A 20,648-nucleotide genomic window follows, 5' to 3' on the forward strand; every position below is an offset into this window, starting at 1 on the left:
TTCTCAAAAATTATTATTTTTTAATATTATTGTTTTAAAAAATTAACTTAAAACAAAAATGGAAAAAATGGGGAAGAAGCGTTGGAAATGAGGGAACTCCCTCCTCTATGGGAATGAGCTCCCTCACGGGAGCCACGTAGACAAAAAGCTCTCATTATGGATGCTCTAAGCTCTCCCAACAACTGCCATGCAATTTCTCCGAAGGCCAGTGAGGTCCCCATTCCGTTGGCTTAACTTACATTTGATTAATATACATAATCAATTAAATAATATAATGCTTGATTGTATATGAAAATAAATTTAGATTAAATGGATACGAATTCAACGGGTAAATCTAATAATATAGTTCACTATATGTTTAATGATGGATACACTTTAAGGTACTGGATGGTCCATGATAGATTTTGTATATAAGGAAAGAAGCTCTCCATGTTCCTTGAGCTTTCTTTCTCCTCTTTTCTCTATTGAGAAGGACTAAGGTTGCTGCCTAATTATGATTCCACGCTTGCGGGTACTCCGTTAACAAGTAATATCAATTGCTAATGCAAAGGATTCAAGTGAGACCATTCATTTGCTTGTTTTCAATTTCCATCCAATGTTACCTTATGGATGATAACAACTAGATCTGCATCCTCTCGTTTGTTTTGATGTATCTACGTTGATTTCTGCACCACCTGCAAGGTGATCAAAGAGGGAGAGAATTGCATGGAACACGGCAACCCCGCCGGCAATGGCTACCTTCACTGGCTGTGGTAGCAGCGGCGCTGCCCGTTGCTGCTCTTCGACCCCCACCTCATTCCTCTTCCTCATCACCTACGAGCACAGACTAGTACAGAGGCATTTTACTCAAACACAATTACTCTCACACAATGAGATATATTAGAGCAAACTCATACAAGTATCAATTGCTCTAATGGATAGGGAATCTATTCGATATTGCCGGAGAAGTAACGTGTTTATCGTTGTGGATTGCACAGCATGAAAGATGAAGTCGCGTCCGACATTTTCCATTTTTGTCTCAATGGTTTCGGGTCCGCTGGATTGAACGGCAGGGACAAGAATCAAAATCCTTTCCCGACATGAATTAAATTCTACAGATCCATTGTATGACCAAAAGCCAGATGGCCCTATTTGGATGGTATTCCTCCTAAGACACTGGACTTAGTTTCACAAAAAAACACTGATCATCTCCCCCAGTAGTAATAACACTGGCCCAACTGTCTCGAGGAGCATCTTTTGGGGTGGGAAAGCAAGCAGTGATGGGTCGATTGAAACAGGGAGATTGGACAGAAGCATCTTGTCTGCTTTAGAAGCTGAGTCACTGTCTCCCCCACAGTAGCCCCACCACCACCACAGGCGCAGGAACACTTGTGTGGTCTCCCTTCTCCCTGTTAGAATCCATAAACAAGCAACAGCAACATACCAGCAAGGAGCCATGTGGGGAACCAATCACGCTGTGTTTCTCTGGACATGGAGATTGGGACTCCAGACCAGAAGCCACTGGGGAAGGTCACAACTAGAAGAGGATAAGTAACCGTGGAGAATGCCTGCATCAATAAAGGGAAGAATCAGAGTGAAACAATGAGGGGAGAAAGTGAACCAATACGTTAATGGCTTCTTGAGTCAACCAACAACAAGTGGTTCTAGACAAAGGCATCAATCTTCACCTTTTTCACACGTGTACACATCTGGTGTTTGTAGATGGAGACCATTCAATAACTTGTTTAGCCTTTTACCTAAACCATCCAATAAGATAACGCTAAAGACATCAAGATCATCATAACAAAATTCTTAGGGAGCGAAGAGATTACATTGTCTCTCTGGTGATTATTTATAAGTTATCCGAATGATAACTCAGATCAGCTATCTATCCACACGGATGGTTTATTTCTTTACTGGGATAATTAAGATAAACAAGCAGAGTCTTTTTTTCCTCCCGCTAAGCACTTACTCAAATCAGATATGATCTAATGCATTTCCACCGTACTCCACAACTAGTACATATTCTACGACACTAATCCACATTTAGGCAAGCTAGGAAGAAGATGCATCAGCAGCAGAGTGCAGTATCAGAAGGCTGTACTGATTTCCAGGTAGACTTTAGTTCCAGAGCCACTCCTGGTTGTTGTGCTCCATGAACATGCCATCAGGATAGTAGTTACATCCCTCATCACTCAAGTCATCCTCCTCAGATTGCATGTCGCCATGAATTAGTTCTTCACAGTGGTAGCCTTCCACCAGGTAAGACTCTCGACTACTCCCCACCAGCTGGTTCGCACCCTCCATCTCAACCACTGTGCTTCCACCACTACCAGGGCTCAGCATATCTTCCAACTTATGAGGGATTTTCTGGGCCATTAGATCAGCGGTCGATGGTACCTGGCCATTCAACTTCAGACCAGTAACCAGAGAAGCCTCCTGCTTAGCTTCTAGCTTTTCAAGCAGTGATTTCACCTGCAACAGAGTTGACTATAAATTTACACAAACTATATCTTGAACAGGGTGGAATATCTTTTGAACCACACTTTACTTTGATGAAACTAATGGCTTCATTGATCTAAATGATGGTTTTATTGGCAATTGAGGATAAAACATACTAGATTTCTAGTGCTGTACTTGGCTGATTCGGCAAAGATGGTAGCTGATAAGAAAAGGTTAATTTAGTCGTTCCACTGTGAGATATTCCATTGCACAGTCACTCTTGTTTGGTTGTGAAAAAATTCATTTGTTATCTTATATACTGTCAACAATATAGAAATAATATAGATATAAATTGGTAATTTTCCTAAAGATCAATCGAGCTTTGAAGTTATGCGATTAGCCAATCAAGAGTTTCAGAATATTTGAACTAGCTAGCTTAAGGCAAAATTAGCTTAGAAATAAAGCTGCAGCAAGTTAGGAAATTAGATTCTCATAGCCCAACTTGTGAAATTGAGCAGGCCAATCTATTGATTTGAGGAGAACGAAAGAAATTACCTCCAACTGCAATCGCTCATTGTCCTTGAGGTGGGCAGCATGATCAACAAGTAATGAATCGTACGATGACTTGAGCCGATCAAAATCCTGCTCGAGCTGCTTGTTCTTCGACCTTGCACGCCGGTTCTGGAACCACACTGCCACTTGCTTTGGTTGCATGCCTAGCTTTCGAGCCAGCTCGCTCTTTCGATCTGGCTCCAGCTTGTTCTCCTCCTCGAAGCTCCTTTCCAATAAGTTAACCTTTTTTTTCGGATGAGAGGCAAATCATTCTCGCATTCAAATGAAAAATACAGGAACAGAGCAAATGAAGTAAAACAATGCGAAGTTGGTTGATAACTCTCTTCTTATTACATGATACTACGGCTATTAAACTCAACATAAATGACCACAACTATGTTGATCTGTCACCAATTGTGCATTCAATGCTCTAAGAAATGCCTAGATTTGGCTTTAGATCTTTATTATTTCCTTTCCCTGTTCTGTTAAAAAAAAGAATAAATTTTTTACTCAATCAAAACAAGACAAACAAACAAACAGGCTCGTTCCTCCCAAAGTCGGTAGCACGAACACAAGAGAATCGAAACCGCCGTTTGTTAAAAGAAAAGCATGACTACTGGTAAACGATGAGACGAGGCAAAAAGGAGTACGGAAGTTGTCTTTTCATCAAGCAGTAAAAATCTGGTAAATTAATTACAAAATTTGAGGAAAGGAGTCACCTGCTCGGACGTCAGGCGGCGCTTCTTCTCCGGCAACTGCTCCTCGTAGTATTGCTCCTCGTAAATCTCATCAGGTGATGTGAAGAACGGCCGCTTGGTGGCGCCGAGCTCCTCCACCGCAACCACCGGCCTCAACCCTATAATTCCGCCCCAAATCGAACTACTTTTTCGAACTAAAACCAAATCCAAGTCCAAATCGACCAAATAATATAATATCGGCAGTATTAAAAGTACCTCGGAAGATGGGGTTTCCACCGCCCAACATTAGCAACCGTGCCCGGGTGGACGACGAAGAGGAATCAAATATCAGATGGCGGCTAGAATCCATCCTCTCTTCTCAGATCCGAACGACCAGCCGCTCAGATCTGAATTGAACGAATACGACTAGAAAACTTTAGTACGTATTTAATTTCTCTCTCCCTTATATCCCGACCTAGTTGGATAGGCCGAAGGGGATCTGTCGACCGGCTTATCAGAAGAAGACGACGACGGCGGCGGCGAAGAACTTGTGGCGGAAGAAGCTGGTGCTCCACAGGAGGCGCGTAGACGTCTTCATGGGGTAGAGAGAAAACCCCATCATGACGCTCGCAGTTTCGGCGAGGACCTCAGGCCCAGCGGCTAAAAGGAGAACCCTCCGTACCACCTTCCGGCGGAGGCCGCCGGATTCAACTATAAGCCCGGTAGGGCGAAGGTAACGGATGCAATCGAAAGAAAGGCTCTCAAACGAGGGATTTTGCCGACTTCCCTCGCCGGAGTCGTGGGTTCCCGCGAGACGAGGGCTCTGTTGGCGACGAAATTTTTGTCCAGGGGGTTTTCTGTTAACTTCGTCGGCTAAATTTGAGCAAGTGGAAGGAGCGGGCTTTTATAGCCTGGAACATTTAACCATAGGACGGAATTACCCCTGATCTTCAAAATGGAAACATTTATTTCTAGCAAAATTCATTTTTATAATTTTCAACTTCATGAACTTGAACTAGACTTAAGTCTAACTCAATATAGATGAAACACTAGAAGGATCTAAGCTTGTCAATTCGTTAGAACCAGATCCAATCCACTGATCAGTGGCATTGTGGACCATAGAATGAGTTGGAATTCAGGTTATCTTTATCTTCCCAGAGCTCCTTCAATTTTGTCCCCTTGTTGCTCATCACATGTTTGCTAAATTGAATCTCTCCAATCCTTATTTTGTGAATTCAATGTCGAGTGAAAAAGTAATCCTTTTTCACTGTAAATCTTTTGCTTATTGTTAATCCTGTTCACAACGTATAAAGGTGATGAGTGCGTGCATCTGTTCCAACATATCACAGCACACACCTTTTGCATCTCACCTGTACTTGTGTCTGTGGACTGTGGCCTCATCAATGGCACAGAAATTGTTTGGTTTTTTTGTTCATGTTGGTCGATCGGATCCACCAGAGTCAGATTATACTTTAAGATGTTCATAAATAGTGGGAAATGCTGAACTGGGACTGGTGAACAGTTCGCCAGTTGGTCCATTTACGCTGGAGCAATCACGTCCCCAGAAAGTGCATGAACAGTTCCTGCACTTGCTTGGAGTCTTTAGAGAAGTTTGCTTTTGGATATCGACAGAAGCTGGAGAGCTAGAGAGTGGAATCAGCTCTTGAATTCTGATATGTGGACTAGTAGTCCATGTAAAGAGATGGGCATGCATACAAACCGAACCATAGCCATTCCTTTTTCTCTCTCTCTCTTTCATTTTCTTAGCTCTGAAGGGAAGGATGATGGATGAGAGCATATTGCTTTAGGAAGAGAAGTGGGTGGGCGGAAAGGGAAGGTTGACAGCTTTTAAAAAAGGCTGATCTGGAGGGAAATGGGATGAGCAGGAACAAGCATATATAAAATCTAGGAGGATATGATTTTGGAACCATAATATATACAACGTAGAGTAAAAGTTGCAATTGAATTTGTTTGATGCTTTTTTCTTGTAGTGGAGCCAGATGAATCTTTGATGGAAGAAGTCATCATCTAAATACCTCATGAAGAAGGTGCAAGAGTACAAGAACAAATTGTCATCTCCTCGTATGCTTCTACATAATAAACAACTTAATTTTAGCAAGGCCCCAGGAGGACCAATTAGTACACGAATAAGGACGAACAATTTGACTACGTGTAGAAAATTCCTGGTACGAAAGAATATGAACCTCTAATGTAGCTGATTTGCAAGTTTTTTGCCGGAAAAATGTCGCATTTGTATTAATTGGTTAAAGAGAATGATATCTTCCCTTGCACGGTGTTCAACTGCAAGAATTTATTGTTGGATCCTGTGGTAATTTTGATATGATCAATCAAGTTAGTTAGGTCCTGCGTTGTGTCTGAATCCTGTTTCTGAGTGTGCAGGAACTTAGAAGCTCAGGAAGTCGAGCGGAAGACGCAACTAGCGAGAAGGACGGCACGGGAAGGGAGCCGACGGGCTCGGTGCGTCCGAAGGACGAGAGAGCTACGGAAAAGTACTCCGGTGGAGCGAGAATAATGTGTGCGGCGTTCGAGGGACGAGAAGCCGGACGGAAGCCTGCTCGAGGAGAAGACCGGGAACTGAGTTCGGGTGAGCCCTATTCCGGATGGCCGCAATCACCCAAGGAGCCGAACCGGAGCAAGTCAACTAGACTTGTCAACGGTTCGGTCGATCGAACTTATTGATCGGTCGACCGAACCCTTCATCAACCGAAGCCAATCGCAGTAGACACGTCGAATGCCGCGTCAGCAACACATCTGCCAGCGGTGAAGTGATCGGTCGACCGAACCTCACGATCGGTTGACCGAACCCAAGTTTATCCAGAGACTGAGTCGAGCGTTTTCATCGGGCTAGCGCAGAGGAAGACCGTTGGCCGATCGGTCGATCGAACACAAGGATCGGTCGACCGAACCTGAGCTCGATCCACAGAGACTGCACCTGGACGGAAATCTGGGCAGGTACAGCAGGTTCGGTCGACCGAACCTGGGGATCGGTCGACCGATCCCTCTCGAGTCAAAACCTGATCCTGAAGATCAGGTCATCCGATATGCTCTAGAACCCCTATATAAAGGAGGGTCTCGGGCAGCTTTAAAGAACAACGATTTCATACGAAACCCAACTCTTGTAATCTCTGTTTAAGCAACCTCTGTGCTCTCAAAGTGTAAAAGGCTTCTCCGCCTTCAAAGAAGGAGTTTCTTACTGCGTTTTCCATCGCCCTTGATTAACAACCCTCTTGGTTGTAACCAGGTTAAAACTCTGAGTTCTATTTCCTTTCTGGCATTTTGTTTTGTTATTAAGTGTTGCTTCATTTTAAGAGTTGAAAAGTTTTGAGGAGGGTTAATTTTACTTACAGGCAATTCATCTCTCTCTTACCGGTCCCCGCTGCACCTACACTTATTGATCATTAGATATTTCCTCTTTTCTCTTCTAATTTGTTACCGGATTTTCTTCCTGAAACACCAATGACAAAAACTTTGGTAGGCTTTAATTTAGTAGCTGTTCTAATTAGAGAATAAGAGATTTGTTCTAAGTTTGGTTGAGTCATTTTATCTATAGAATATTTTTATTTAGTTTGGGATAGTGTTTTCAAAAGGGCCCAATACTCCATGTTAATCATCTTTGTAGAACATTTGTTTCTTTATCAATTTGACACTGGAGTTCTGTAGGAGTTTTGTTTATCTTCATATGTTGCATTGCTGATGGTCTATAAAACATTGTTAATTAGCAACATGTGAAACCCAATGCCCAATGGTGGTTCCTCCATAGATAACCTTTAACAACATCTCATCATATCTACAATTAGGCGCACTGCAATACCAATTTCCACGATGTAAACTAATACGGTGATGAAGAGGGATTCTAATAAAGATAAATCAAAGTAAATAACATCGACTGACGTGGAAGTCAAAATTAAGGAAGGAGTTAAAATCAGATGAGCGGGTCGGTTACGGTCGAGCGGACAGCATGTCCGAGTGGACAAGTAAGGTCAAACGAATAACTCGAGGTTAAGAGACAAACAGACAGTGCATCCCCAGACTGCAGTCCCTGCCGAGCGGGATGCGTGTCCGTCCGGATAAGAGATAGCCCTTCGACAACGGAAAAGATAAGTGAAGGAAGATTGTGTTGTTCAACATGACCGAGTAGAGGTGTCTCAGTCGAACGAACGTCGGTCGACCGATAGCGAGACTCATCCGTGTATCTCCTCGTACTCTTTTGGAGGTTTGTGTCACTGACAACAGAGTATATTTCGCAGGCTAATTCTATTTTGGAAGTCTCCAACCTATCACATCAAAGATATACATGCTCACTTAAGGAAGAGATTCTCATTTATAGGCGGAGGTATGCGAAACTTTATTATTCTACACTCTTTTCGCTACAGCACTTGTGTTATTCTTTACATCACCGGAAACTAACTTGAGTGTCGAAAGGTCAACGCCGGAAATCCCTTGCCGCCCCGACAATAACAGTTTTGTGTTGTAGGATCTCATGGAGTCTTCGCTTTGTCAAACTTCCAATCATATCCTCAACTCGCCATCTTCTCCTCTTTCGAACAGGAAAATACTAAAATGAGAAAATTGCACATTAGGTTGCCAGGCCCAACTAGTGGCCGAAATACTTAAGCTGAAGTTAACAATAGGTTACTATACTTATGGAGCCCTTTATCAGTCCACAACCCACTAGACTCCCTTATTAGTGTACTACTCAACTTGGTTGTAGACATAATTTGTCATGTTGTATCCTAATTTATTTTTATGTGGAGGTGAGACGTTTAGTAACTCACTCTTACGCGTTTTGATAAATGGTAGTGACTTAGTTTATTAAATTAACTGGGTTAATTTCTCACAGAATCATTGTAATATTCTCATATCAATTGTAATTACTTATCACTTAGCGGTTGACTATAAGTTAATCATATGATTTATCTTCATTCATATAATTTGGAGACAGATTTTAAGGAATACCTGAAGCGAACATAACCCACCTTTTACTACAATTAAAAATATTAAATTAACGTATTGAAATGGTCCTGGTGGTCAGGCCCTGGATACTCTATCGATTTTATTGAATAAAAGGCTGGCTTTGATCTTGCTAGATTTTCAGCCTCCTTCTTTGATTGTTGCTGAAATTCTGAACTTTCATATCTCAAGCCAACCCGACAGAGAGCAGCCATCCAGTAGGCTAAAACTCGAGTTTATTTTCAATCGGAGGAACTCTCCTTCAGGCTGCAAATCTACCACAATTCCCAGCTGATAAAGCTTTTGTTGAGAGGGCTGCAAGGTAGTCCTGCTTCAGTGACAGCAGCATAGTTGGTGTGATGAGCCATTTTAGTTTAGCTCAATCGACAACGGGTTGTGCAAATGCCGTTGATGCGGGAAGCATCAGACGATCGAATTTGTGTTTCGATTCTACAATTGGTATTAGAGCGGGGTCGCTTCGAATCGATGAAACCACCATTCAAGTAATTTTTTTCCATGATATTAATTATTTTATTTTATTTTATTTAATCAGAGTTGGTATAATTGTCATATTCTGATTATTTTATCACAATTGAAAATTCATTTTTCTCGAAGCTGATGCAATACCACTCGAGCTTGCTTATTTAAAATTATTATCTCATATTACTAATTTAAGACAAAGTCTTGGAACAAGTTTTCTCCTTTTTTTGTCGTGCTAGATTTTTAAATAACCTGCCAAGAGGGATATGTTAAATATCAACTCCAACCCAAATAAAGGATAAAACTTATCCAATAAAAGATAAGAGTTATAGATAAGATTTGCTATTTAATTATTTATTTTTCTAATAGATAAAGATGACGACTTGGTAAAAGATAAAATTAAATGTGTGGTCAAGAGTGTTTTTCTCATTTCATGGATAAGAATTAGAATTTCAATGGCTAGGATTTAATTTAATTGAACGGTCCAGATTGTATGAAGAGTACTATAAATACTCTACCTTGTATTTAGTTTCATTCATCAATCAAGTATCAATTTGTGAGTCAAAGTTTTTTGTTTTTCTTCTTTGTCTTAGAATTGTGAGTGATCCACAAAAAGAGTGTTGTAGTGTTGTTATTGTTAGTGTAAGACAAGTAATTTATTTACTTGTTTGTTGGTCCAATTTTCAACAGGATATAGTACTGCACGCCCTTCCCGCTTCTCCAACAAAGACTTCGGTTATTGGAAGAGCCGAATGGAGTACCATCTCAAAACACAAGTCGAGATGTGGATAATCATCCAAACTAATCTCGAACTCCGACTTTACGGCGTTGGAAAGCCAGTATCATGCCAGAACTAGGACACAACCTTGATGAAGAAAATTGAGGTCAACGCCAAAGCAACATGCACTCTTCAATGCGGCATAACCAAAGAAGAGCTGAACCAAGTCGGCTCGTTCTCAAGCACGAAAGAATTATGGGAAAAACTGATCGAGCTGCACGAGGGAACTTCGGACACGAAGGTAAGCAAACATGATTTAATTTTAAATAAATTGTACAACATAAAAAAAATGCAGGAAGGTGAGTCGGCAATCCAACTTCACGTGCAGATTCAGGACCTACTGAACGACCTTCATGCAATAGATCAGAAGGTGGAAAACTGCGACATCATCAGGTATGCGCTCAATGCATTTCTGAGGAATACCTTATGGGCATCAATGGTAGATGCTTACAAAGTATCCAAGGATCTTTCTTTAATTAGACTTGATCCGGCGGTAAGAATGGGGGACCCACTTCCTGAAGGGTCCCAGCCTGAGGACGGATGGAGGACTGACTAAGCGGGTAATGGCCGCGTCAAGCAGTTGAGCAGGTCCGAGCGGAGCCAGAGATAACCCAGCCATGGGCTTGGGTTTCCGACGCCAAGGCGGGAGGACTGAATGGTCGAGCGGGTGTCTGCCCGGCTGGGACCGAAGGGCCGAACGGGTGGTCCGTTCGGCCAGGATAAGGGCGAGGATACAAAGGTTAGCCGAGCGGCCTATTCGTTCGGCTCGGGATATGGGATGTCAGCAAAGGCATGTCTGATGATTATGCCGTACACAAGATTGCACGATGGAGGATCTCGCCGTCACATCATGGAGAGGTTGATACAGTAGCGGTATGACCTTATGGATGCCCTTCTGACAGACCCATACCTGGGCATGGTCGAAAGCAGGTGATTGCTTTGATTGGCGCGCCCAGACTCCTTCGAGAGGTCTATATAAGGTCTCCATTTCTTCACCGGAGGTACGCTGGTCTGAATCTCTGAAGCCACCTCTTTGTTATTCCTCGCCTGACTTGAGCGTCGGAGGGCCGTCGCCGGGACACCCCTCCCGGCTCGGTTTTGTTGCAGGTTCGCCGGAGCACTCGAGGATCCAGCAGGGAGCGCCACGTCCCCAGCGTCCTTTGACTTCTGATTCGGACAGGATCAAGACTAAATGAGCTTTTTTCTGAATTTGAACTTCATGAACAAACTAATACTATTCGGACCAAGAAAGGTATTGTTTTGATTGCAAGAACAAGTAGAATGCAGGAATCAAAAGCAAAGCGCAGAATCGAACCCGAGTCCAAAGATGAATCAGACTCAAAAGACGACGACGATGAAATTACAGCCAAGCTCGTAAAACTGGTACGAAAAATGTGAAAAATGAAGAAGGTGACTTAATTGAACACGAAGGCCAAGTTTGGAGTTACCTGCTACGACTACAACCAGAAGGGACACTACAAGACGGAGTGTTCAAACTAGAAGCAAAGAAGAAGGAAGGCCTTGAAAGCAACATGGTCCGAGTCTTCTGAATATTCTGATGAAGAATACGAGCAAACAAGCTTCCTTGCTCTACCAATACAAGCATACGTTGCCAAAACATAGTCCGAATCAAAAATTGAAGTCGAATCAGAAACTAAGTTTGAAAGAAGCCATGGATCCGTATCCGTTTTCGAAAGGCCAAATAATATTGTAAGTTCCCTAATTTCTAGTACTAAAATTGATGAATTATAAAATTTAGTTTCATATTTGTTAAGAAAGTTGGCAAAATCCAATCTTCGAGTCAAGTCACTTCAAAAGGAGGAGACTAACCTAAGTTCTTTGACCGAGCCAATTCAAAATGGAAGTTCGTTCAACTCAAGTTCAACAACTTGAGGAAGAAAATTTTAATTTGAAAACTCAAGTTAAAGGACTTGAGGATATGTTGGAATGATTCACCTTGGGTTCCAAGAATCTTGAGCTGATTCTCGGAAAACAAAGAGTCGTTTACAACCAATCTGGACTTGGATTGAAGGCTAAACAAAAATATAGATCTTACTTATCACTTGTAAATAGAACAAAGAGAAAATTAATCCAAGCATGGGTCACCAAGTCAAACTTGATTAATCAAGTTGGACTTGGTCAATATTGGATCCCCAAGGATCAAATCCACTACCTTGATAGTACCCTATCTAGGTTATGATCCAGGGGGAGCTGATAGAAGGACCATTTTTATCAATAGATAGATTTGTTTGATGCTTGCTTTATTGTTTTCACTATACATGCTTATACTAGGATAGATAAAGACCTAGGCTTGATTCACACTTGACTAGTTAGACCGAAGAGTTTCAGAAAGAGAATTAAATATCCAATTTCTTTGAAAGACTTTGTCTAGAAATGGTGGATGATCTCCTACCCAAGAAGGCCTAATGTCTTGCCATAACCTGGAAGTCAATTATTGAAATAAATATTTAATTGACTAACTATAAAATCTTAGTCTAACTCAAATGTTAATCAATCCTTATATTGGAATTTAAATTGAAGATTAAATTAACCATCTCACAAAACTATTAAGATTCACTAAACTATTAAGATTCACTGATTGAAAATCTAGAAAAGAGTGAGATGGACCTACGTTTAAAAGTAGTTAATCAAATTTAAATTAATTAAATTATAGCTAACTCAATTAAAATTCATAATTAATTATAAAATCACAATTTCAAAATCTAATTAATTATAAAAGTTTAATTAATTTTAAAATCTAATTAATTATAAAAGTTTAATTAATTACAAAATCATAATTATTTTCATAACCATAATTAATTTCAAAATCCTAATTATTTTCAAAACTATAATTAATTTCATAATTAATTATAAAATCATAATTAATTTTAAAATCATAATTAATTTTAAATTCATAATTAATTTCAAAATCATAATTATTTATAAAATCATAATTAAATTCAAAATCGTAATTAATCTCAAAATATAATTTTAAAATCATAATAAATTTCAAAAATCTTAATTATTTGATTAGTAATTTTTAAATCATAATTAAGTTTATAATTTCAAACTTAATTAATTTTTAATATATTTTTAAAATCTTCAAAATTTTAATTATTGTCAAATGTTTAAATCTAATTAAAACTCATATTTTAAAATTTGAAATTCAAACTCATTGAAAAATTCAAACTTATATTTTAAAATCTCAATTTTAATATTTTAAATATTGATAAAATTACAATAAACTTAACTTTGTCTCACACAAACTCATAAGTTTTACATATTTGATAACTTAAAAAGGGTGAGATGGAAAATCAGGAAAATAGAAAACTACCTTGAAAATTAGAAAAATAGATAATTTCTTTTATCTTATACCTGCTTGGACTCTAGGATCCTCAAAATATTTTTAAGATATTAATCAAGGAAGAGTGAAGGGAGTTAAGTTAAGTTAATTTTTTATTTTAAAAGTTAAAGTATTTTTTTTCAAAATTTTAAAGTTAAACTTTTCTTTTTACTCTTTGAAAAGTTAAAAAAATTTTAAAGAGAAATTCAGTTTTCCCATTTAACTTTTTTTAAAATAATACTTAAATATTTTATTTGAAAAACTAAGTTTAAATATTTTTTATCTAGAAAAACAAGTTTTTTTAAGAAAAGGGGTACTTAACTAAGCTTCTTATCAAAAGCATTTTTAATCTAAGTACTTAACTGAGCTTTTATCAACATCTTTTTAATGTTAAGTACTTAACTAAGTTTTGATCAAATTTTTTGAAACTAAGTTTTTTTAAGCTAAGTACTTAACTAAGATTTTTATCAATTTTTTTTAAAGCTAAGCACTTAACTAAGTTTTGATAAAACCAAGTATTTGATAAAGTTTCTTTTTAAAAGAATTCATCTTCTTAGCTAAGAATTTTTACAAGGAATTCTGTTTAAAGTTAAATATTTTATCAAAATCTTTTTCAAACCTAAATGTTTATCAAAATCCTGTTAGAGCTAAGTTTTTCTCTAACTCTTTTTCAAAAATAATTATTTTCAAAACTTAAGTTTGGCTAAGTTTTTGTTGAAAAAGATAAATATTTTCAAAGCATTTCTAATTTATTTAGGTGTTTTAAAAGTAATTATTTTCAAAAGCTAAGTTTAGCTAAATTTTTTTCAAAAGCTAAGTCATTTTCAACTCTTAAAAATTAGCTAAGTTTCTTTTTACTACCTTTCAGGGGAACTTAAAGTTAAACAGAGTAAATTTTTTACTATCTTTATATATTAAATAAATTTTCTCTCTACTTATTTTATTTTTGATTTATGTCAAAGGGGGAGAGAGAAGTTAAAAGTTAAGAGTTAAAACATAATTTTTGTGAAAGAGGGAGCATAAGGAAGTTTTTTTTTTACAAATTATTGTATTTATGCTCATGCTAAAAATCCTTTGATTATCGTTATGTTTTACTTAACTTTGAACCAGGTTGCCATAATTAAAAAGGGGGAGATTGTTGGTGCGGAAGCACCAGACGATCGAACATATGTTTTGATTATGTCAAAGGGTCCAAAGTTAAGTTGTCTTGTGATCTAATAAGGTTAATTGAGCTTGCAGGAAAAGCCTTAAGTTGTCTTAAGCAAAAGTTCCAGTGGATTCTAGGCAGGTGGAAAACCCTAGGGGGTGGTAACCCTAGGTGATGAAAAGTTTAGCTACGGTTAGGCAAGTGGAAAACCCTAGGAGTCGGTAACCCTAGGTCATAGGGGATGATAACCCTAGGCGGAAAGTCTTGGTCAGGCGCTTCGGGTAAAATCCTAGAGTCAGGGACTTTAGGTTGAAATCCTGGTGATCGCGGACCGGGTGGAAGTTTGGACAGGTCATGGAGCGGACGTCCAGTATGAAGACCGGAAGCCTCGGGCACTGAGCAAAAGTCAGTCAGTCTGGAGGACCGGTCTGGTAACAGGTAGCTTCTCTTGAGAGAAGTAGGTGAGGGTGCATTCCCCCGTGAGGGAACATTAAGCGTCGGTTCGCCGATGGCGAAATCCGAAGTCAGAATTAGATAGTTCGGAAACTGTCAAAATAATTTATTATTTCATATTTTATTGTGCTAACTATATTTTGCAGGATATGTTTTGTATTTTGGACTAATGCATCTTACAGGAAGAGAAAAGGACTTAAAATGAATAGTTCCCAAGGCGCTCTCTATGGAGCTTGGAGGTGCCTCAGGTACCTTAGTCGAAAGCCTCGCGCAACAAGGTGCGAAGGTGCCTTCTAAGGAGATGGAAAGTGCCTTGAATGCTGGATGGAGGGTGCCCTCCATGGAGCTTGGAGACGCCTTCGGGTGGATAAGCGGCACAAGCAGCGGAGGTTATCGGCACCGCGGAAATAGGGATAGAACCTTGGCTGAAGGCACCTCCTATGGAGGTTGGAGGCGCCCTCAATGACTTACTTAAGCCTAGTTCGAGCAGAGGCAAATAAACAATTAAAGCTTGCAATCTTTCTTTCGTGTGCTGCTAACAAAATAATCTGGCAAAATCATAACACTACTCTGACGACCAGAAGCTCTCAATTTCAAACATCATTGTTATCGGTATAATATTTGGTAGCACTTTAATTCTTGTACTCTATTTGTAATATTTCAGACTAATAGTGAATTGTCCAAAATAAACACTCAACGAGTGTGGGCTTTGGAGTAGGAGTCGTCACAGACTCCGAACCAAGTAAACCTACTTGTGTCATTGTTTTCTTTAATTGTTCTTATTCCGCTACATTTACTCGATTATTTTAAAACGAACAAATTAGTCATGAGTGCTATTCACCTCCCCCCTATAACGCTTTTCGATCCTACAAATGCTTCAACCAATGCTGAATCTGAAGCCCAGACTGAGAAGAGCAAGAAACATAAGGATAATTTCTATGGGCTTGGTGCTGCAAAAAGGAAGAGGAACAATGAGGTAGTTATTGTCTAGTTTCTCCCTTTATGTTTAAACTGATTTCTTCAGTTACCAATAGGCATCTCACTGAGCACAGCAACCATGTTGTAGGATACGGTAATAGATCAATCACAAGTAGCTTCACATGCAGCTGGGGAAATGGAAGAGAGGGTAAAATGGAATTTGAACAGAGTGCTGAGCCAAGTAGTCCATCTGTGGCGACTGAGAAGCCTAGAGGGAAGCAAACAAAAGACAGCATCGACATCAGAGCACGGCGTGGCCAGGCAACAAACAGCCACAGTGTTGCAGAAAGAGTAAGCTCTTGCCACCTTCTGAAATGCCAGTTTATTCAGGAACACCTGTGAAAGCAAATTTACATGGTATATATCTAATCTATTCACGTGTCAAAGGTAAGAAGAGAGAAGATCAATGAGAGGATGAAGCTTCTGCAAGATCTTGTTCCTGGCTGCAGCAAGGCAAGTTTCTTTCATTCTCCTTAAATCTCCACATACTTTATGAAACTCATCGGCTTCAGCATGGCACTGCAGATCACAGGAAAGGCAGTAATGCTCGATGAGATCATAAACTATGTTCAATCACTGCAACAACAGGTTGAGGTAAGTATGGATTTATCATTCTAATTATACAGAATTTATCATAAAAAATGAGCCTCATCGATCGATACAACATTATAATCTCTTAGTCACTGTCTCGTGTTATTCTTATCAGATTACATCATTCCTCCATCCCTCCTCTCCCTGTTCACTTTTATTCTTAACTCTTCTATACAAGAATGAAGATTATTCGAATAGTATAAATAAAGCTATCGTATATTGCCTGAAACATTCATCTGCAACTTGCTCATTTGATCATCTCTAAGCAAACTACCCTGAAATGTACTCATGAAGTCTATGGTTTATCAGGCTGTGGGAGACACTCTTGGGGGTTTGCATAGAAGTAGTCTTCTTCCTTGGGCCTGTCAGGAATCACCACTCTCCTGCTAGGGTTCCCCATGCGCTCGGTATGAGTTGCCTTCACCGACCAGGAGAATTCATCCCAACTCAAAGTGCCATTAGTGTACTGATCTATCAGATCGACCAGGCGCTTTCGGTCTAACAGAATCGTCTTCTTGAACCCCAAGTACCTGAAAGTATGCATAATTTTAATGATGGCAGATAATTAAGCAAAAGGCCAGTAGGATCAAGTGCACCCTACCTACGATGACCTTCAACAACTTTGTCCATGTTACCGTCGTATGTAGGAACGAAGATATCACTCTCTAAGGAAACCAAGTAATCTAATGCAGCCATCTGGGATGAATGATTCTGGAAGTATCTAAGATCCGAATTTCCCAACAGAGTTTCCTTTTTTACCTATCAATATTGAAACAAGTAACAGATTGAAATAAGCAAATATTGCAATCGTAAAAACCCACTTACTGACCAGTCGAGGATAAGCAGTAGAAAGAGCTTTCATTCTCCTTTCTCCACCAAATATTTCTCCAGCTGCAATATGTATTTGAAAGTTGCTATCAATGACCAATGCCCTCAGTAACAAAGTGGTCTCTTCAGGTGTTAGAGGACAGAGACCATCTTTCCTTTTCATATCAGAGTTGATGACTTTATCTTTCCACCAGGGATAGGCATACCTGGTGCAGAAAGAAGAAGTGATAAATTGTTATGATGGACTATAATTCTCAGTCCAAGTAATAACAAAACTGAAAAGATGCACCTCATTCTTGTCAACTCATCTGCTTCCTCAGGAGTACAACCTTGAGTGCACCCTGAGAATGCCAACATATCCATTTCGTATCGCAAATGCAGGACCATAAAAGGACCTTGCTGTCGCAGAATTCTAATAATTCTTCTGCCCAATTCTTCAATTTGAGGGGTGAATCTAAGAGAGACATAGTTCACTTTGCAGCGCAATCTTTGTATTGCTAGCGGCAGACCATTGTTAGCAAGTCGGGCATCAGTTCTGTTCAAATGAATGACCTTGTGCTTTTGTATCAAAGGAAGAATCTACTTGCCAGACAAATTAGACATCAATCTTAAAAACAAGATCATTCATAATTTTATATATTTTTGTTAGCGTCATAGAGGCATACCAACCTGATTTTCATAGTAAGAAATATCAGACCAACTAACAGGAGGCATCGAATAAACTAGTCCTCGACTAACCGTTTCCTTTAACTTCGGAGGAAGTTCCTTCAATATTCGGACCTCATCTTTCAATGAAGTTATAAAATGATCAACATCAAATATATCTTGGAACTCACTGGCATGGCACAAAAATTGTTATTCTTGCTAAAGGATCTAGTAACCACTAACATATGCCTAGTCCTTGCAAAGTTAGACATAGAAACATACCTAGGGTCGTTCCAAAAGGAGGTTTTGTCCAACTCTGGTATTATAAGTGTTACATTCAAATATCTTGCAATAGCAACCATGTCGCAAATCTAGATGAACAAAAAAAATTCAATCAGAAGGAGAATTTGCCGAATCAAACATGAACTATTGATGAAAAACTCACTGCTCCTCTCATCTGATTAAGTCCACCATTGCATGAAACCATCAAGTATCCATTGTTCTTGTAGATTCCTAAAGAAAGGGGCATCCAAAGTTCATGTAAGCTATATAACTAAAATCTCCAAGACAACAATTTATAATCAGAATCATCTGAACCAAACAAACAATACAAGAAATATCACACTTTAAATATCTGTAATGAGCAAAAGGGACTCACTTTTGGGCGGCAGAAGAATTTTGTCGACGAAGATGACCGGAGAGGATTCATTCACTGCGAGTGGTGAATTATAGGAGGGAGTGAGGAAGGCTGGCCACCGTCTCAAGATCCTCGGCCCCCATATATCCCCAATTGCCGTAAGCTGGAGGACGCACGTCCAAAGCAACACCATCGTCGTCACTCGTACCATCCAAAGTTTGATCTTGGGCCTCGAAACCATCCAGCTATTCTTTCTAAGCAGCACATCCCTTGAAACCAAAGAGCTCTGCCTTCCATTCATAAGAACAGCTAAATCCGATTCATTCACATTCAAATCCCCAAAACCTCGAAATCTTCAAAGGAGATAAAAGAACGGACTCTGCCGACCAAGTCAATGAAGAATAGATACATGAACTTCGCTTTTCTCCTCAATGCACTTCGACACAAGGAATCGATAAGCGACTCAGCTAAGAAAATAAACGAATCGATCCAAACAAACAAATTTCAGCTTAAACTCTAAATAGCGTCATGAGAGCAGCCCGAAGCTCAATCTTTCGATGACAAAAGCTACTTTCCCAACCTGATTTCCTTCCAAAGAACATTAATCCAAACGCACCGCCATTCCCCAACCCCCAAAAAATTCTTCTTTGGGAGCAGACTGCTACTTTTGGCGACGTAGAAGGAAATGGAATCAGCGCAAAGGAGATGGTGGCATGGGACGGGGAGAGAGGAGAGCGAATGAGAAGGCAGGGCTCGGCGGCCTCTTCGTCCCTTTCCCGGTCCCCGTTCGATCCGCTTTAAAAAGAGTGGGAGGAGGAGGAGGAGGAGGAGGCGGCCGGGCAGTATCGCGATCGGGGCGTCGGTAGCGTATCAAATACTCGTACGGTACGACACTTTCTTCGAACTGTTCCTTTAACCGCGGTTAAATATTAACTCGCCGACGGTGGACGCGGAGAGCCACCAGCGGGCCCATGCGATGGCGTCCTAGTTTGACGCCGTTATACCCGCCGTCATACCGTTAGTCATTGTGGTCAACGTCAAAAACCCATTTGCAATATAAATGCGCTTAATTACATAACAAACAACTCATTTGATATTTGTAAACTTAAATGATAGTTGATAATTTTTTTAGTTAATAAATACACACTTAATTACTTTTAGAAGACATAAATGATAGTAGATAATCTATATTCCCTTTTTTCCATATTAATATAATAATAATAATAATAATAATAATATTTTTCTTAAATTTCAACAAATATTTAATTATTTTTTTATAATAAGTAGGTTTATAAATTAAAATAATATATTTTAAAGTTTCGATAAATTAGAGAAAAATCCTCAATCATAATGTTAACTTTGCATGTAATCTCATGTCCAAAAAACTTTATTTTCACTCCTTGCATGGAAAGTATTACTTGTTTCAACTCCCTCATGTAAATATTGATACCTAAATTGCCCTTCAAATTTTTTAGGTACAAAAATTTCAAAATTGAGTTAGAAAAGTCCGAAAATAAGTATAATTCTTCTTAAAGTCAATACTTTATATTAAAAATCGAGTATATTTTCTATCAAAATTGCCCCTCTTATTTTTTAGGTATAAAAAGTCTAAAAATAAGTATAATTTATGTTAAATTCAGCACTTTACACTATAATCTAGTACTCTATACTAGTATTGAGTATATTTTCTATCGAAATTAATCCTCATATTTTTCGGTACAAATAGTCTAAAAATGAGTATAATTTCTATTAAATTCAGCACATTAAACTAAAATCGAGTATATTTTGAGGTGAAAAAAAATCGTACTCAATTTGATAGAAAATATTCTAGATTCTAAGTTAATATACTCAATTTAAGAGGATTTATACTGATTTTTAGACTTTTTGTACCTAAAAATATCATGAGTAATTAGGTAAAGATGTTTGACTGGGGAGTGAAAATAAAAATTTTTATGAATGAGAACTACATGCAAAAATTTATTTATCTATAGGGACTACATGCAAAATTACCTTGTAGAAAAATGGCAACAAATATTATTTTAGAAGCACAAGTTAATTTTTCTAATTTTGAAAATACAATCGAAATGTTTAGCTTTGACTAGTAGAGCTTGACAATGATGGTTTGACTTTATTATATATTTTTTTTA

General features: G+C 38.9%; 3 protein-coding genes across 3 annotated transcripts; 1 reads left to right on the top strand and 2 right to left on the bottom strand.

Annotated features, from left to right (window-relative positions):
• Positions 1 to 1,774: 1,774 nt before the first annotated feature.
• LOC121967901 (homeobox-leucine zipper protein HOX16-like) lies at positions 1,775 to 4,069 on the bottom strand. Its single transcript, XM_042518418.1, has 4 exons — positions 3,927 to 4,069; positions 3,693 to 3,829; positions 2,977 to 3,216; positions 1,775 to 2,454 (listed from the first exon to the last, which is right to left on the bottom strand). The coding sequence occupies exons 1-4, from the start codon at positions 4,018 to 4,020 to the stop codon at positions 2,101 to 2,103; spliced, it is 825 nt and encodes a 274-aa protein (XP_042374352.1). The 5' UTR covers positions 4,021 to 4,069; the 3' UTR covers positions 1,775 to 2,100.
• Positions 4,070 to 14,570: 10,501 nt separating this feature from the next.
• LOC121967903 lies at positions 14,571 to 16,253 on the top strand. Its single transcript, XM_042518420.1, has 3 exons — positions 14,571 to 15,798; positions 15,889 to 16,091; positions 16,188 to 16,253. The coding sequence occupies exons 1-3, from the start codon at positions 15,649 to 15,651 to the stop codon at positions 16,189 to 16,191; spliced, it is 357 nt and encodes a 118-aa protein (XP_042374354.1). The 5' UTR covers positions 14,571 to 15,648; the 3' UTR covers positions 16,192 to 16,253.
• Positions 16,254 to 16,389: 136 nt separating this feature from the next.
• Positions 16,390 to 19,365, bottom strand: LOC121967902 (rhamnogalacturonan I rhamnosyltransferase 1-like). The gene is made up of 8 exons (XM_042518419.1): positions 18,523 to 19,365; positions 18,310 to 18,377; positions 18,147 to 18,235; positions 17,889 to 18,054; positions 17,509 to 17,798; positions 17,221 to 17,425; positions 16,993 to 17,150; positions 16,390 to 16,921 (listed from the first exon to the last, which is right to left on the bottom strand). The coding sequence occupies exons 1-8, from the start codon at positions 18,800 to 18,802 to the stop codon at positions 16,687 to 16,689; spliced, it is 1,491 nt and encodes a 496-aa protein (XP_042374353.1). The 5' UTR covers positions 18,803 to 19,365; the 3' UTR covers positions 16,390 to 16,686.
• Between the last annotated feature and the right edge of the window lie 1,283 nt (positions 19,366 to 20,648).

Source organism: Zingiber officinale, chromosome 3B (assembly GCF_018446385.1).
Source record: "Zingiber officinale cultivar Zhangliang chromosome 3B, Zo_v1.1, whole genome shotgun sequence".
Taxonomy (NCBI): Eukaryota; Viridiplantae; Streptophyta; class Magnoliopsida; order Zingiberales; family Zingiberaceae; genus Zingiber; species Zingiber officinale.

Coding starts and splice junctions, on each gene's coding strand:
- LOC121967903 (XM_042518420.1), top strand. CDS start 15,649: ATGAGTGCTATTCACCTCCCCCCTATAACGCTTTTCGATCCTACAAAT. Junction 15,799..15,888: donor AAAGGAAGAGGAACAATGAG/GTAGTTATTGTC, acceptor ACCATGTTGTAG/GATACGGTAATAGATCAATC.
- LOC121967901 (XM_042518418.1), bottom strand. CDS start 4,020: ATGGATTCTAGCCGCCATCTGATATTTGATTCCTCTTCGTCGTCCACC. Junction 3,830..3,926: donor TGGAAACCCCATCTTCCGAG/GTACTTTTAATA, acceptor GCGGAATTATAG/GGTTGAGGCCGGTGGTTGCG. Junction 2,455..2,976: donor ATGAGCGATTGCAGTTGGAG/GTAATTTCTTTC, acceptor ACTCTGTTGCAG/GTGAAATCACTGCTTGAAAA.
- LOC121967902 (XM_042518419.1), bottom strand. CDS start 18,802: ATGAATGGAAGGCAGAGCTCTTTGGTTTCAAGGGATGTGCTGCTTAGA. Junction 18,378..18,522: donor AATTCTTCTGCCGCCCAAAA/GTGAGTCCCTTT, acceptor CCCTTTCTTTAG/GAATCTACAAGAACAATGGA. Junction 16,922..16,992: donor GTTGTTGAAGGTCATCGTAG/GTAGGGTGCACT, acceptor GCATACTTTCAG/GTACTTGGGGTTCAAGAAGA.